At 44.6% G+C, this 14970-nt stretch overlaps 1 protein-coding gene across 2 annotated transcripts in view; it reads right to left on the minus strand.

The window, feature by feature from the left end:
• Positions 1-14122, minus strand: part of NPC1 (NPC intracellular cholesterol transporter 1) — a 53971-nt gene extending 39849 nt beyond the window's left edge. For both annotated transcript variants that reach the window (XM_042961346.1, XM_042961345.1), the window contains exon 1: positions 13920-14122. In XM_042961346.1, the coding sequence (XP_042817280.1) occupies positions 13920-14003 (84 nt within the window). In that variant the 5' untranslated portion in view covers positions 14004-14122. The remainder of the gene's footprint in view (positions 1-13919) is intronic.
• Positions 14123-14970: the final 848 nt, after the last annotated feature.

Raw genomic sequence — 14970 nt, forward strand, 5'->3', positions numbered from 1 at the left:
AAGTCATCCTGCCTCTGGAGGCAGCCCAGGCCAGTGGGGCCCAAAGGCACTCGCAAGCCATTTACTTGTGCGGCAGGCACGGTTTCAACTGTTCTTCATTTTTTAACCCAATTCATCCTCACAAGTTGATGAGGGAAGTGCAGTTATACCCATTTTACAGTTGAGAAAACAGAGGCACAGAGAGGCTAATTTGCCCAGGAGCGGCAGAGTTAGGATTCAAACTGGAACATTCTAGTTCCAGAAACAGACTCTCAGTAAAATATAATTGCCTGCATAATTAAGGTCCTCACTCTAGCACCACACCCTCTCCCGATCCCACCCTGTGCAAGGCACGGTCAGGTGTGCACTCACTCACACAGCTGAGCCGGTGGGGGAGCCCTCTTTTCCACCTCAGCTCCCTCTCGCCTCACCTACAGCTGAAAGCGAGAGCCGCCGGCCCAGCTGGTGCCGCGCTCCTCAGCCTCCCGGGGGACCTCCACCGCCCGACCCCTCTCTTCCACATTCTCAACCTCATCTCTCTGTGCATCCCTTCACCTGCTCCTGCCAATAAACGCTCCTCCGGTATCATTCTCCCTCTTGGTCAAATGACCCCAGTTTCTCTCCAGCTGCCCTTCCAGTTACCTGCCTGACATCCCAGGTGCCCCAGGTGCTCCAAAGGACACCAATCTTTCCTCCTCCACCAATCTCTCTTCATGGGGTTTCAAAGCCCCAGGTACCTCCTGGGGAAGTTCCCAGTGAGGTGCAGTTTCTGGCACCCCTTCCTTGCCATGCAGACTGCCTTGCCGCCTCCTCTGCAGACCTCAGCACGTCCCCTAGGCACAGCTGCCAGGTGGGCTCTTCCTGAGCCGAGGCTCCAAAGCTCTCTGATGCTCAGAAGCCTACAAGCCATCTTCCCACCGCCTGGGACAAGCTCCAGACGCCTCACCTGGCTCCGGGGTGCACGCTCGTCTCCCTCCCATTCCTCATCTTCTGTCCCACACTCAGAGAGACTTGCGGACCCCTGCACCCCTGCTACCTGCCAGGGCCACTCTCCAACCACCACCTCCCCCGTGGGTTTATCGCGACCCAGCCAAGCACAGCCCCTCCCTCCCTGAGCTCCATCATTCCAGCTGTTTCTGGGAGGGCTGCCAGCACCGCTGCCACCATCACCGCCGCCGCCTGGCCCAGCATCCAGGGACTTCCTAAGAGTGCCCCTGTTATTTTCCTTAATTCTCCGATCTATGAGGTCGGTACTAGAACAATACCATTCTACAGATAAGGAAACTGAGGGTTACACAGGTGGAGTGACTCATCTGAGGCCCCACCCAAGGCCTGGCTGGTTCGGAAGCTGGAACTCCTACCCACGCTACCCGGAGGGTCACTCCTCAGTGGACCACTGGCCGGGCCATGCTCATCTCTGTATCCCACCAAGAAGCTCACTGGCTTTCAAACGCCTGGATTTCCAGTCTCCAAACCACCACAGCAGAGCGGGCAGTCAGGACTCTATCGACAAAGACGACGGATACACCTCAGATCTCTGGAATGTCATGGCGGCACATGCCGACACCGAGACCAGGGGTGGGCCGCGCGACCAACAGCTCACACACGGGGCACACGCTTTCCCAAGGTAAGGTGTGGCTGAAAGCTGCCTTTACCGTGATACAAGAATGCCTGACTTCGTATCAGTAACATCCATTTGGGGAAGGAAGCAACGCTGAAATAAAACCTACCAACGTCTGAGGTCTGCCAGAGCCCAAAGTGCACCTGATCAAACATGAGCTCGGTGCTGGAGATGGATGGTGGCTGCACAAAAATGTCTTTAATGTCACTGAATTGTACACTTAAAAACTGTACACTGTCAGTTTTATATTATGTGTTTTACCACAAAACATGAGCTCAGATGTCCTTCCTGGAAAAGTCCAGGAGCAAAGACTGCACAGAGCACTCTGTCAGTTATCACACTCGGACTTAACAAAGAAGCATGACCATACGTTCAAACAGTAAAAAACTATGGGTCTGAGTGCCACACGACACGTCTTGTTAAAGTTCCACTCAAGTCCTGGAGACCCGAGTCTAAAGGATAACAATTCTTCCCAGTTGGTCTCGTGGTCATCGACCAGTCATACGGAGCTATTTATAACCACAAGAACGATCTTACTGAAGCATTTTTAACTGGTACCCATTCCTAAAATGTTAAAAATAAATGACTATAGACTTTATTTTTTAAGTAGGCTCCACACGCAGCATGGAGCCCAACATGGGGTGTGAACTCATGACCCTGAGATCAAGACCTAAGCTGAGATCAAGAGTGAGACGCTTAACCAGCTGAGCCCTAACTTTCTTTAATTACAGACTCCATACCCACTCATCACAAACATGCAAACCCACACATCACAGATGTATGTGCAATAACACTGGAAGTCCCACTCCTCTATCCCTCCACCCCCTTTCTCAGATTTAACTGCTGCTAATCTATTAGGCTTTTAATTCCTCCTGACAGGCAAACCTGTACAGACATATACACACAAAAACATACAAGTGTGGTAACTTAAAAAAAATTTTTTTAATTTAAATTCTAGTTAGTCAACATACAATGCAATATTGGTTTCAGGAGAATTCAGTGATTCATCACTTACATGCAACACCCAGTGCTCATCACGAGTGCCCTCCTTAATACCCATCACCCATCTAGCCCATCCCCCACCCACTTCCCTCCATCAACCCTGTCTGTTCTCTATCATTAAGAAGGTGTGGTAACTTCTAAACAGCTTTTTCACAAATACATCTGGATGACCCTGCACAGACTGGCTTTTGGCTCAGCTTAAACAGCCCTTCTCTGAATTCATCCAGGTCCCCAAGGCCAGACTCCAGTGCTTCTTCACAGGTTTCAGCCCTACCCATCTTGGAATGTCCCCCGGCTCTTAAAAGCCTCTCCCAAGACTTGTCACCTCCATTAAGTTTCACTCTGACTCCTCTCACCTGGTTCCAGCACTGTGCTCTCCCGGTCAGGTGAGCTCTCTGGGGACAGAGGTAGGTCAGCTCCAGGCAGCACCTGGCTAGTGTTCAGAGGCATCATCCTCACCACTCAAGTCAGCAGGTATTCTGAGCCCAGGGCTCCGGTGAGTGATATCTGCCCCTCACTTACATTCCACAAGCTCCTACGTGGATCCCCTGGGATGGAGGCTGATAAACTTTTCCAAGAGGGCCAAATATTAAGTATTGTAGGCTTGTGGGCCATAAGGTCTCTGTAGAAAATACTCAACTACCCTGTTGTAGCTCAAAAGCAACCACAGACAACAGGTACATGATGGGTGTAGGGGTGATGAAGAAAACTTTATTTGTAACAATAGGCTATGGCCAGGCTGTGTGATTTGTGGGCTCCTGCCCGATGAAGTAGAACGAATGAGAACTGCAGATTTACGTGTGTAGAGAGAGGTTCCATGAGTAGTTTCTGGTTATTGTCTCAACTCCCTAGTAAGACCATAAAAGTGTAAAGGGCAGAAGCCCAGGTGTTTTATTTCCTTTCAAAGTCTCTATAGTACCTTATCCAATGTCCATCAACCCAGAAACCATCAAATCTCTTGATGAGTTGAAGGAGTTCAAATGGATTATGTAAGAAGTTCAGAAACGAGAACTACCGGTTATTTTGGCTTTAAACGAGAATTTAGTAGTTACAAGGCTAGAGCATCTCTACTTTTAAAGGTTAGGTCACATGGCTGTTTCAAAACATGCTCTAGGGTTTAATTATTGGCTAGATGAGTGGATAGAAGTTTCTTTCTTTCTCTCTTTTTTTTTAAGTTTATTTATTTTGAGAGAGAAAAAGCGCAACAGGGGAGGGGCAGAGGGAGAAGGGGAAAGAGAATCCCACGCAGGCTCAGTGTTGTCAGCACAGAGGTCGTGCGATCATGACCTGAGCCGAAATCAAGACTCGGAGGCTTAACAGACTGAAGCCACCCAGGTGCCCTGGGAAGTTTCTTTCAACAATAGTAGTTCAGCAAAACAAAACAAAACAAAACAAAACACCCTTCTGCTATATGTCGACAACTACACCAACTGCAAAACAGACTCTAATAGGGAACTCTATAAAAGCACATCTTATCAGATGGAGAAGCTCTGAGCATCAGCAACAGAATCCTACACTCCAGGAGGCCTTTAATAAATCTCAAGTATTAACTAACTCATAACAAAATGCTTAGTGAACATCAACCACATGCCAGGCATGAAGTTCAGTGATCCCTTCCCTCATTGCCTCATGTATTTCTTAGATAACCTCTGGAGTAGTATTGCAGCATTTTGTAGGTACGGAAAACAAGGCTCACAGAAGATTCTCTAAGGTCACATGGCTCCTAAGTAACAAAACCAACAGTGAGAAAGAAGATTTTGAAGGTCAGGTTAAGCATTCTCCATTCTATCTGCTATCCTCACCCCCTAGCTGCTGCACTGCTCAAACTCCAGCTCAGTTTGTATAGATACGTCCTCAGATTTTCACTGTGCACCAATGATGGGCTGTCCCAGCCACTACCCCTCTTTCTACCTAAATGTGTTCACTTGTGGAAATAATGATGACCATTTACCACTTTCTAAGTACATCTCCAGGCTGCTGTCAAGTCATGTTACCACCACTGACCACCCTCAGCTCTGGGCCTGCTCTCGGCCACCCCACGGCACATGGAGTGGAGGGCCGGGTCCTCTCACCTCTGCCACTGTCTTGGATGGGTAAAGTTCATGGCAGAACCCAGAGACACACCAGCTCAAGCTCCAGCAAGGGAGGGTTGGTTAGGGGGTAGGGAGAGGCCTCTGCAGGGAGCAAGGGGGCTGGCCTGGCCAGTCAGGACAACGCAGGACAGGATGGAGAGACACAGAGAATCCTATCCAGAGATTAAGCTGCCTGCTCTTTCCTTGGAGTCTGGTAGGCAGACCAAAAAATATGGCAGGATATTTGGGGCGGAGGCTGCTCTGGTGTGACTTCTAATGATGGAAATCTCCGGAACTCTCTTTTATAGCTAATGTGGTAAACATATCCACATAACAACGGATAATTTGTGTGACCACTAGGTGTGCCTATAAATGGGTGTTTACTTCATACATTTTTAGATAGGCTCAGCAAGTCTTCACTCTACAAATAACCCCACTAGCTTGAAGTTTAAGTGACTTGCCCAAGGTCACACTACTAGTTGGCATCAGACATTTCTGAGCCTTAGCACTCACAAATTTGAAAAATAATCCAAAAGCCACAGACTAAAACAAAACAGCAGATGGGAACGTATACTGTGCACAGGTCTTTTCCTATGCAATATGTATACAGTGTGGCAAATGAACAAAGGGCCAGGCCACGAGGCTAACCCCATCCCTGATTCATCGCTGGATTCTGGAGAAGCCAGACTGGAACTAGGAGCAAGCCTTGAATGAAACACCCTGTTGGCCATCTGGAACATCTGCTGAACATCTGCTGATCAATTTAGCTTGCTAAATATAAGTAATCTGGTACCAATATTTTGAATCTGAATAAACTAGAGCACAGAAGTCAGAAGACTGTGGCTCAACCCCTAGTCTGCCATTTATCAGCTACGTGACCTTGGCACAAACTTAGGCCTTAATATCCTTAATTTCTTGTAAAACAGGGCACGCAGAATCCCATCTATCTTAAAGGGGTTCTGTGGTGTTAAGATGAGACCAGATGTGTCTTAGCAATGGAATACTATGCAAAAATTAGGTAACTCTTTTTTCTTTAGATTCTTGTAATCTAGAACATCATTTCTAAAAACATTGAGATAACTTACCATAAAATTCACCCTTTTCAAATATACAGTTGTCTGGTTTTCAGTAACAACTAGGTAACTCTCCCCTACTTTCTCCAGTTTTCACCTGGTAAGAATTAATTCGCCCTCCAAAGGTCGGTTCAAAAATGGACTCCCGTAATATTCTGTCCTTACCTTTGTTAGAGCACATTTTTCATTGTATTGTACATTTTTATGTATTCATCCTTCTTCCCTTCAACTACGAACAAGATAGAGAAAGAAACTACTAACATTTACACAGCACTTTACAGTTTAGACTGCTTTCTGTGTAGGTAACTCCTTTGATCTACTTTTGTATCTACACTACCCACAGCAACCACTTTATATTTATGAAACTAGTGGATGACAAGAACTGGAGTTCCTCTGTGGCCCAAGGGACAGTAATAAGATAGAGAACAAATTTTAAAGCTTCTCTCTTAAATCCCCCCACAGCATGCTTGCATAGAGACAGGTTTGGTTTTTTCCCCAAAGTTTTCCTGCCAAAGCAAATATTCCAAAAACTGAAAATAAGAGGCATACTCCAGGCAAAAAACTTGTTGGGCCACAGTTGATTATTGATTATCATCCAGAAAGCAATGCCTCTGAATCCTTCCCCCATCTTATCCCCACACCTAAACCCACAAAGGCCCAATGATCTGATGACTCCAAAAAGAGAGTCTTGGCCATAGTGGAATTGGTAAAATACAGTTCTTGCCCACAAGGAGCCTGCAATCTAGTACTTCAATTCAAACAATATTTCTCTCTCTTTCCATAAGCACCGTGAGAAACAGGCATAGTTGTTAACCCGACTTTACAGAGGAAGAGACTGAGGTGCCAGGGGATCACTGGCTTGCCCAGGATCACTCTTGGTGAGAGCAAGAGTCAAGACCCACAGATAGGTAAAAGCTGCTGCTGCAGTATAAACACAGATGTACGGCTTCAGAAGGTAGGCATTCTAGTTGGGGGAACAGGATAACAAATGTCCCGGATGACGTAGCATTTGAACTGGGCCTTGGAAGATGGGCAGGGTTTTGATAGCAAGTCGTTAAGTCGTTTTTTTTGGCCAGAGAGCTGATGCCCTTCACAGAGCTATGGGTGACAGGGCAGAAAGGGCGCCCACGATCAGATTAGAGATGGTTTAACACCAGCTTCCGCAGTAGGTAATATCTCATCCTTAAAACACCCTGAAAAGCCTCCCTTTTGGGAGGAGTGGAGGGTGGGGAAGGATCACCCAGGAAAGAGAGATCATACTGTCTTCAGACCAGAGAGATTCTTTGTTCTGGGTAATATGACAAACACTGAGGCAATACAAAGACCTATTCAGCAAGCCATTTTCTTTCTGCCCACTCGCTAAAATAAAAACCTCATTTTCCCTTGATTACTTATGTTAATAAGATATCTGAGCACAGTATCAATCAAGGAGTAGGAGAGACTGGGAAAGATTAACCATCTGAAATTGGGGTGAATGTGGGTTTTCTTCAATGCTCTCCAGGTCGAAAGATTAAACCATTCCTGATCTATTCAGGAAAAGCCATTTTAATGGCTTAATTCCTACTTAGACCTCACTATGCTCTAAGTTCCTCAAAAAAAAAGGCTTATAAAAATTACAATCAGGAGAAATATATGTGATTTCTCAAAACTGCACACATTATTTGGGTGAGTACAAGGCTTAAAAGCCACGCAATCTAGTAATGTTATTTCATCATCTGTAAAAATTAAAAATTAAGAAAAGCAAAAATCCCCCCAAAGGACAGTTAGTCTGTTAATTCTGCAAGAGAACTTCCTGAGTGCTCAGACTGAACCCAGACAAGATGCTATCATTGGTAAGAATTCTCAGAGCAGACGCCTTTCCTTCTTCCCCCAGCCTGTTCAGGTGTGCTGAAAGCCTGTGAGGGAGTTAATTTGTAAAATAACAAAGGAATCTTTCCAGTTAAGATTTACAGACCTATCCAGGCATTTTGCAAGAGACTCATGATGAACCTCTGACCTACCCGAAAAGTCCTACGAGGAGACGCACTCATTGGCCATCAGCCTTGGATACTACCTTGAGGTAAAAGGATTTCAGAGTTAAGTTAAAGCTACTTACCAGTGTGAAGCCTGTCTACTAGATCCTGACCTAAAACTCCAGGGAAATACAGCTGAACAGCTGTATTTTCTTAAAGGCACAGAAGTGCTACTGTTCCTTGAGTTTTTACCACAGTCATAACGTCTCTCCATATGCCATATTACTTAACAACCTCAATAATCCTACAAGGTATTGTCTGTCTTGAAAAGGAACTAAGGTTTGACAGAGTAATGTGTCCAAAGCAAGAGCTAGTGAGTGGTCTACCCACTGACCCCATTCCAAACCACTTACCTGCTCTCTTCTGCCCCCCTCCCAACCAGGCACCAAATACCAAATGTGTGCTATTCCACAAGCCCACACTGCTGGGGAGCCCCTCTACATACATAGGGGAGGGAGCCACAGCTCTTCTCCTGGTTCTTGGGCCCTCACCACGTCAGCAAAACCTACCTGCTTCCAAGAACTACCCAGAAATTTGAGAGGTCTCCTAGTCCAGGGAAGCTCCCTAATTTGCTTTCCCTTCTGATTTACTACCTCATTACTGACATGTCCATGAGGGGGGCACAAGGTCACCAAATTCCCAGACCTTCACTCTTGCATCCTCATCTGGTTTAATCAGCACTATGCTATATCCTTAGACTTTGACCCACCTCCCTTCAACCACTGTTTTTTTTTTTTTTTTTTAATTTGTTTACTTTTTGAGAGAGAGAATCTGAAGTGGGGCTCCATGCTGACAGCACAGAATCCAACTTGAGGCTTGAACTTGTGAACCACGAGGTCATGACCTGAGCCAAAGTTGAGCGTAACCAACTCAGTCACCCAGAGGCCTCAACCCCTAGTTTTAAAAGAGAAAACAGCAGGGGTGCCTGGGTGGCTCAGTCACTTGGGCGTCCAACTTCAGCTCAGGTCATGATCTCGCAGTTCATGGGTTTGAGCCTGGCACTGGGCGCTGTGCTGACAGCGTGGAACCTGGAGCCTGCTTCGGATTCTGTGTCTCCCTCTTTCTGCCCCTCTCCCTCTCACACACACACACACACACACACACTCTCTCTCTCTCTCAAAAATAAACATTTAAAAATAAATAAATGAATGAATGAGTGAATAAAAGAAAACTGCAGACACAGAAATAGCAGTGAATGTAGTTAAGAATTTATCAATTTTCTCTGTTCAAAGAACCAGCTTTTAATTTCATTGATCATTTTTCATCTTTTTAGTTTCTGATTCATTTATTTCTGCTCTGATCTTTATTATTCCCTTCCTTCTACTAATTTGGGGCTTTGTTTGCTCTTTTCCTAGGTTTCTTAGGTGTAAAGTTACATTACACTGAGATTTTCCTTCTTTCTTGAAGTAGGCCTGTATCGCTATTAACTTCACTCTAAGAACTGCTTTTGCTGCATCCCACAGATTTTGGTATGTCATATTTCTGTTTTAATTTTTCTCTCGGTACTTTTAAATTTCTCCTTTGATTTTCTTCAGTGACCCATTGGTTGGTCAGTAGCATGTTGTTTAATATGCTCGCCTTTGTGGGTTTTCCTGTTTTCTTCTTTTTTTTTTAAAAGAAATGTTTTTCTAGTTTAAAATTTTTGAGGGGTGGGGGAAGGGCTGAGAGAGAGGGAGACAGAGGATCCTAAGTGACTGACAACAGAGAGCCCAGTGTGGAGCTTGAGCTCATGAACCGAGAGAATATGACCTGAGCTGAAGTCAGATATTTAACTGATACCCAGGCACCCCCGACCCCATTTTCTACATGTAATTAATTTCTAGTTTCATACTACCATGGTTGGAAAAGATGCCTGATATGATTTCAACCTTATTGAATTTATTGAGATTTGTTTGTGACCCAACATGCAATCCTACAGAATGTTCCATGCACACCTGAGAAGAATGTGTATTCTGCTTTTAGATGGAGTGTTCTGTCCATATCCATTAAGTCTATCTAGTCTAATGTGTCATTTAAAGCTGATGTTTACTGATTTTTTTGTCTATCTGTTGATGAAAGTAGGATATTAAAATCCCCTACTATTATTGTATCTTTCAATTTCTCCCTTTAGGTCTGTTAATATTTGTGTTATATATTTTGGTGCTTTAATGTTGGATGCATATATGTTTATAAATGTTATATCTTCTTGCTGGATTGACCCCTTTATCATTATGTAATGAATGCCCTTTTAGTAGTCTGTGGTTTTTTTTGGGTTTTTTTTTTGATTTTTATTTACTTTTGATAGAACACAAGTCAGGGAAGGAGAGAGAGAGAGAGAGAGAGAGAGAGAGAGAGAAGGAGAGAGGGAGGGAGGGAGAGAGGGAGAGAAAGGGGGAGACACAGAATCGCAAGCAGGCTCCAGGCTCTGAGATGTCAGCACAGAGCCCGATGCGGGGCTCAAACCCACAAACCGTGAGATCATGACCTGAGCAGAAGCCAGACACTTAACCGACTAAGCCACCCTGGCGCCCAGTCTGTGTTTTAAAGTCTATTTTGTCTAATATGAATATAGCTACTTCAGTATTCTTTCCATTTCCACTTGTACAGAATATTTTTTTCCATCCCTTCACTTTCAGTCTGTGACTAGGAAAAAAAAGAGGGCTCAAAATTAAGAAATGGAAGAGAAGTTACAAGTAATACCACAGAAATACAAAGGACCATAAGAGACTACGGTGAACAATTATAAGCGAACAAACTAGACAACCTAGAAGAAATGGAGAAATTCTTAGAAACATACAATCTTTCAAGACTGAATTATGAAGAAATATGAGATCTGAAGAGACTGATTACTAGCAAGGAGATTGAAACAGTAATTAAAAACTTCCCAACAAAGTTCAGGACCAGATGGCTTCCCTACCAAATTCCACCAAACATTAATTTAATACCTACACTCAAAGTCTTGGAGGAAAAGCCTTCAAACACATTTTATGAGGCCAGCATTATCCTTATACCAAAACCAGACCAGGGCACTATTAAAAAAAAAAAAATTACAGGCCAATATTCTTGATGAACACAGATGCAAAAATCCGCAACAAAATATTAGCACACAAAATCTAAATGATTGGAAAGGATCACACATGATGATCAAGTGGGATTTATTCCACAGATTCAAGGATAGTTCAACATCTGTAGATTAATATGATACATTATCAACAAGATGACATAAAAAATCATATGATCATCTCAATAAATGCAGAAAAAGCATTTGACAAAATTCAACATCCATTTATGATGAATATAACCACTCTCAACAAAGTGGATATAGAAGGAACATACCTCAATATAACAAAGGCCATCATGGCAATCCTACAGCTAATACCATACTCAATGGTGAAAAATTGACAGCTCTTCATCTAAGAACAAGATGCCTATTCTCACCACTTTTGTTAAACATAATATCGGAAGTCCTAGCCATGGCAATTGGGCCAAAGAAATAAAAGCATCCAAATCAGAAAGGAAAAAGTGAAATCTGTTACTATTTGCAGATGATACATGAATTCAGTAAAATCACAGGATACAAAATCAATGTATAGAAATCTGTGGCATCTCTATACACTAACAATGAAAATTCATAAAGAGAAACTAAGAAACAATTCCGTTTACAATTACCTTAAAAAGAATAAAATATGTAGGAATAATTTTAACCAAGGAGGTGAAAACTATTAGACACTGATAAAACAAACTGAAGAACACACAAAGAAATGGAAAGATAATCTGTGCTCATGAATTAAAAGAATATTGTTAAAATGTCCATACCACCTAAAGCAATCTACACACACATATTCAGTGAAATACCCATCAAAATTCCAATGGTTCACTTTACAGAACAGGAACAAATAATATTAAGATTTATATGGAATCACAAAAGATACTCAAAAGCCAAAACAATCTTAAAAAAGAAGAACAAGGCTGGAGATACCACACTCCCTCATTTCAAACTATGTCACAAAGCTATAGTAAACAAAGTAATGTGGTATTGGTATAAACAAAGACACAGATCAATGGAATAGAATTCAAAGTCCAGAAATAAGCCCACGTAAATATGGAAAATTAATATACAACAAATGAGCCAAGAACATACAACAGAGAAAGGACAGTCTCTTCAATAACTGGTATTGGGAAAACTGGACAACCACATGCAAAAGTATGAAACTGGACCACTATCTTACACCATTTACAAAAATTACCTCCAAATGGATTAAAGACTTGAATGGAAGACCTGAAACCATAAAATTTCTGGAAGAAAACATAGGTGGTAATCTCCTTGACATCAGTCTTAGTGATGTCTCTGTGGATCTGACTCCAAAAACAAGGGACACAAAAAGAAAAATAAATAAGTGGGACTATACCAAACTGAAAAGTTTCTGCACAGCAAAGGAAATTATCATCAAAATGAAAAGGCAACCTACTGAATGGAGAACATATTTGCACACCATATACCTGATAAAGGGTTAATATCCAAAATTTATAAAGAACTCCTACAACTCAACAACACCAACCAAAAAAACAACCTAATTAAACAATGGGCAGAAGATCTGAACAGACATTTCCTCAGAGGCATACAGATGGCACACAAGACATACAACAGCCACGTGAAAAGATGCTCAAGATCACTAACAGGGAAAAGCAAATCAAAATCACAATGAGGTATCACCTTGTACCCGTTAGAATGGATATTATCAAAGAAACAAGAAATGACAAACGTTGGCGAGGGTGTGGAGAAAGAGAAACCCTTGTATACTGTTGGTGGGATTGTAAATTGGTACAACCACTGTGGAAAATACTATGTGATTCCTCAAAAAATTAAGAATAGAACTATCATATGACCCAGCTATTCCACTTCGGAATATTTATCAGAAGAAAATGGAAACACCAATTCAAAAAGATATGTGTACCCCCTACATTCACTGCAGCATTATTCACAATAATCAAGATATGGAAACAACCTAAATGTCCATTGACAGATGAATGGATAAAGATGTGGTGTATTTATACAATGGGATACTAGTCAGCTAGAAAGAAAGAAAGAAAGAAAGAAAGAAAGAAAGAAAGAAAGAAAAGAAAGAAAAGAAAGAAAGAAAAAGAAAGAAAGAAAAAGAAATCTTGCCATTTGGACAGCTAAGCAAAATAAGTCAGATGGAGAAAGACAAATACCAGGTGATTTCACTGATATGTGGAATCTAACAAAACAAAATAAAGCAAAAACAAAATCATAGATACAGATAACAGACTAGGCATCAGAGGGGAAGGGGGTTGAGGGTTGGGCAAAATGGGTGAAAGGGCAACTGTATGGTTATTAATGGTAACTAGGCTTGTGGGATCACTTTGCAGTGTATACAGATATTAGATTATGAAGCTGTACACCTAAAGTTTAGGTAACAACAACAACAACAATAATAATAAATAGCAGTGAGGCATTTATGCCCTAGGATACTGAACCAAGGAAAAGCTGACCCAGGGAGTTAGGCCCCATTCCATAGCTAGTTAATATAGTGACAAGGGGAAACTCAATTATCCCCTGCTGGGCCTCAGTTTCTGAAGACATAAAAGAGTTAATAACAAGTAACTTGCACTCTAGAGAAAACCAAGCTGACTTACTTAGGACTGTTTCAATTTGGTGCTTGGCAGTTTGTTTCTTCTTTACCTCCCTTCCCCCCTTCCCACCTGGTCCGATGGGAGTGGTCGGATATTGTGAACAAATTCATAGAGTTCGTGTGCATGTGGCAGGACTATTTTTTTTTTTTTTAAGGCAGGTTAAATAAATAACATCCCTCCCTCTCTGCACCCACTTTCGTCCTTCCCTCTGATTCTACATCCTAAGCCCAGAAATTAGGTGGCCACAGATGAAATGAGCTCAAGACAGGTCAAACAAGCCGCTTCCAGTTGCCATCACAGGGGAAAGTGCGTGGCCGGGGAAAGAAACCGGAGCCGGGGCGGAAGGGGGGGGGGGGGGATGGCGCCAGGGGCTCCATCGCTGGACCAACTTCCCCAGGAGCCACTGGACCCGCGTCCCCTCAGGGAACGGGACGCACTACCCGCCGCACCGCCCGCCACCCTCCCCGTAGCCTCGCGGCCCTCCTCGCCCCCCCACAGCCCTCCCGGGTCGTGGGCGTCCCCTCACCTGCGCGGGACACAGCAGCAGCAGGAGGAGGCCGAGGGCTGGGCCGCGCGCGGTCATGCTGCCTTGGTGCGGTGCTGCGGCCATCGGCGAGACTCGACTCGACTCGGCTCGGCTCGGCGCGCGGGGCTGGCTCAGGATCCCGAGCCGGCGGAGGGCGGGGACGCGTGACGGCGGCAGGGAGCCAGCGCTCGTCAGGAAAGAGGAAGGCGTCGTTGGCCCCTCCTCCTTCTGGGTGGTGCCCCTGGAGGGACGCCCAGGATCCATTCTGGGCGGGGCGAGGTCGACCCAGGGGGGGCGGGGCAGGGGGCAGGGCCCAGCCTTGGAGGGGCGGGGCCGAACTGGGCCGCTGGGCCGGACTGTGCCACGGGCACCAGGCGGGGCGGCCTCCGGGTTACCAGCTTAGCTTTTCGTGGTTCTAAGGTTCTGGGGGTACGATATAGGGTAGGGATCCCAGACCAGGGCAGCCGAACTTCTGGAATCTGGCCTGGGAGGATATTTCCGAAAGCGTGTGGTTTTGATGTTTTAACTTTCCCCCGTTTTTGTCTTTCCTGAGCTGGGGACCGTGGGCGAGGAGGTTTTAGCAAATGGGAGCGTTTGGAGACTGTTTTCCCAATTCCGATCCCACTCCTCAGCGGAATATGTATTTATTTCGGCCCCGATTAGCATTCCGAGCAAATTCTCCGCCACGGACTCAGCACCCAAAAACGAATCCGCGCCTGGGCTTCCGCGACATATGGGGCGGTGCCGCGCGGTGGCCTGACGGTGTTGTGATCCCGGAGCGCGAGGGGCGGAGCGCGGCGGTGGGCGAGGCTCCTGAGCTAACCAATCTCCGCTTTGTGGCCTCTCAGCCCACTTTCGGAAAAGCGCTAGAACTGCACCACCTGCTGGCAGAGTCTCGTGGCTTTGGACCCGTGAGCGGGAGAAGACTCCCCACCCTGCCCTCAAGGTTGACCCAGAGGTGGCACCAGGTCCATTTTTAATTTCTAGATGAAGTCAAGTAACACAAAGAAGCGTCTTCATTTTTGAGCCTTGCTCTTGCAAAAATACAATG

This window comes from Panthera tigris, chromosome D3 (genome assembly GCF_018350195.1).
Source record: "Panthera tigris isolate Pti1 chromosome D3, P.tigris_Pti1_mat1.1, whole genome shotgun sequence".
Classification (NCBI taxonomy): domain Eukaryota; kingdom Metazoa; phylum Chordata; class Mammalia; order Carnivora; family Felidae; genus Panthera; species Panthera tigris.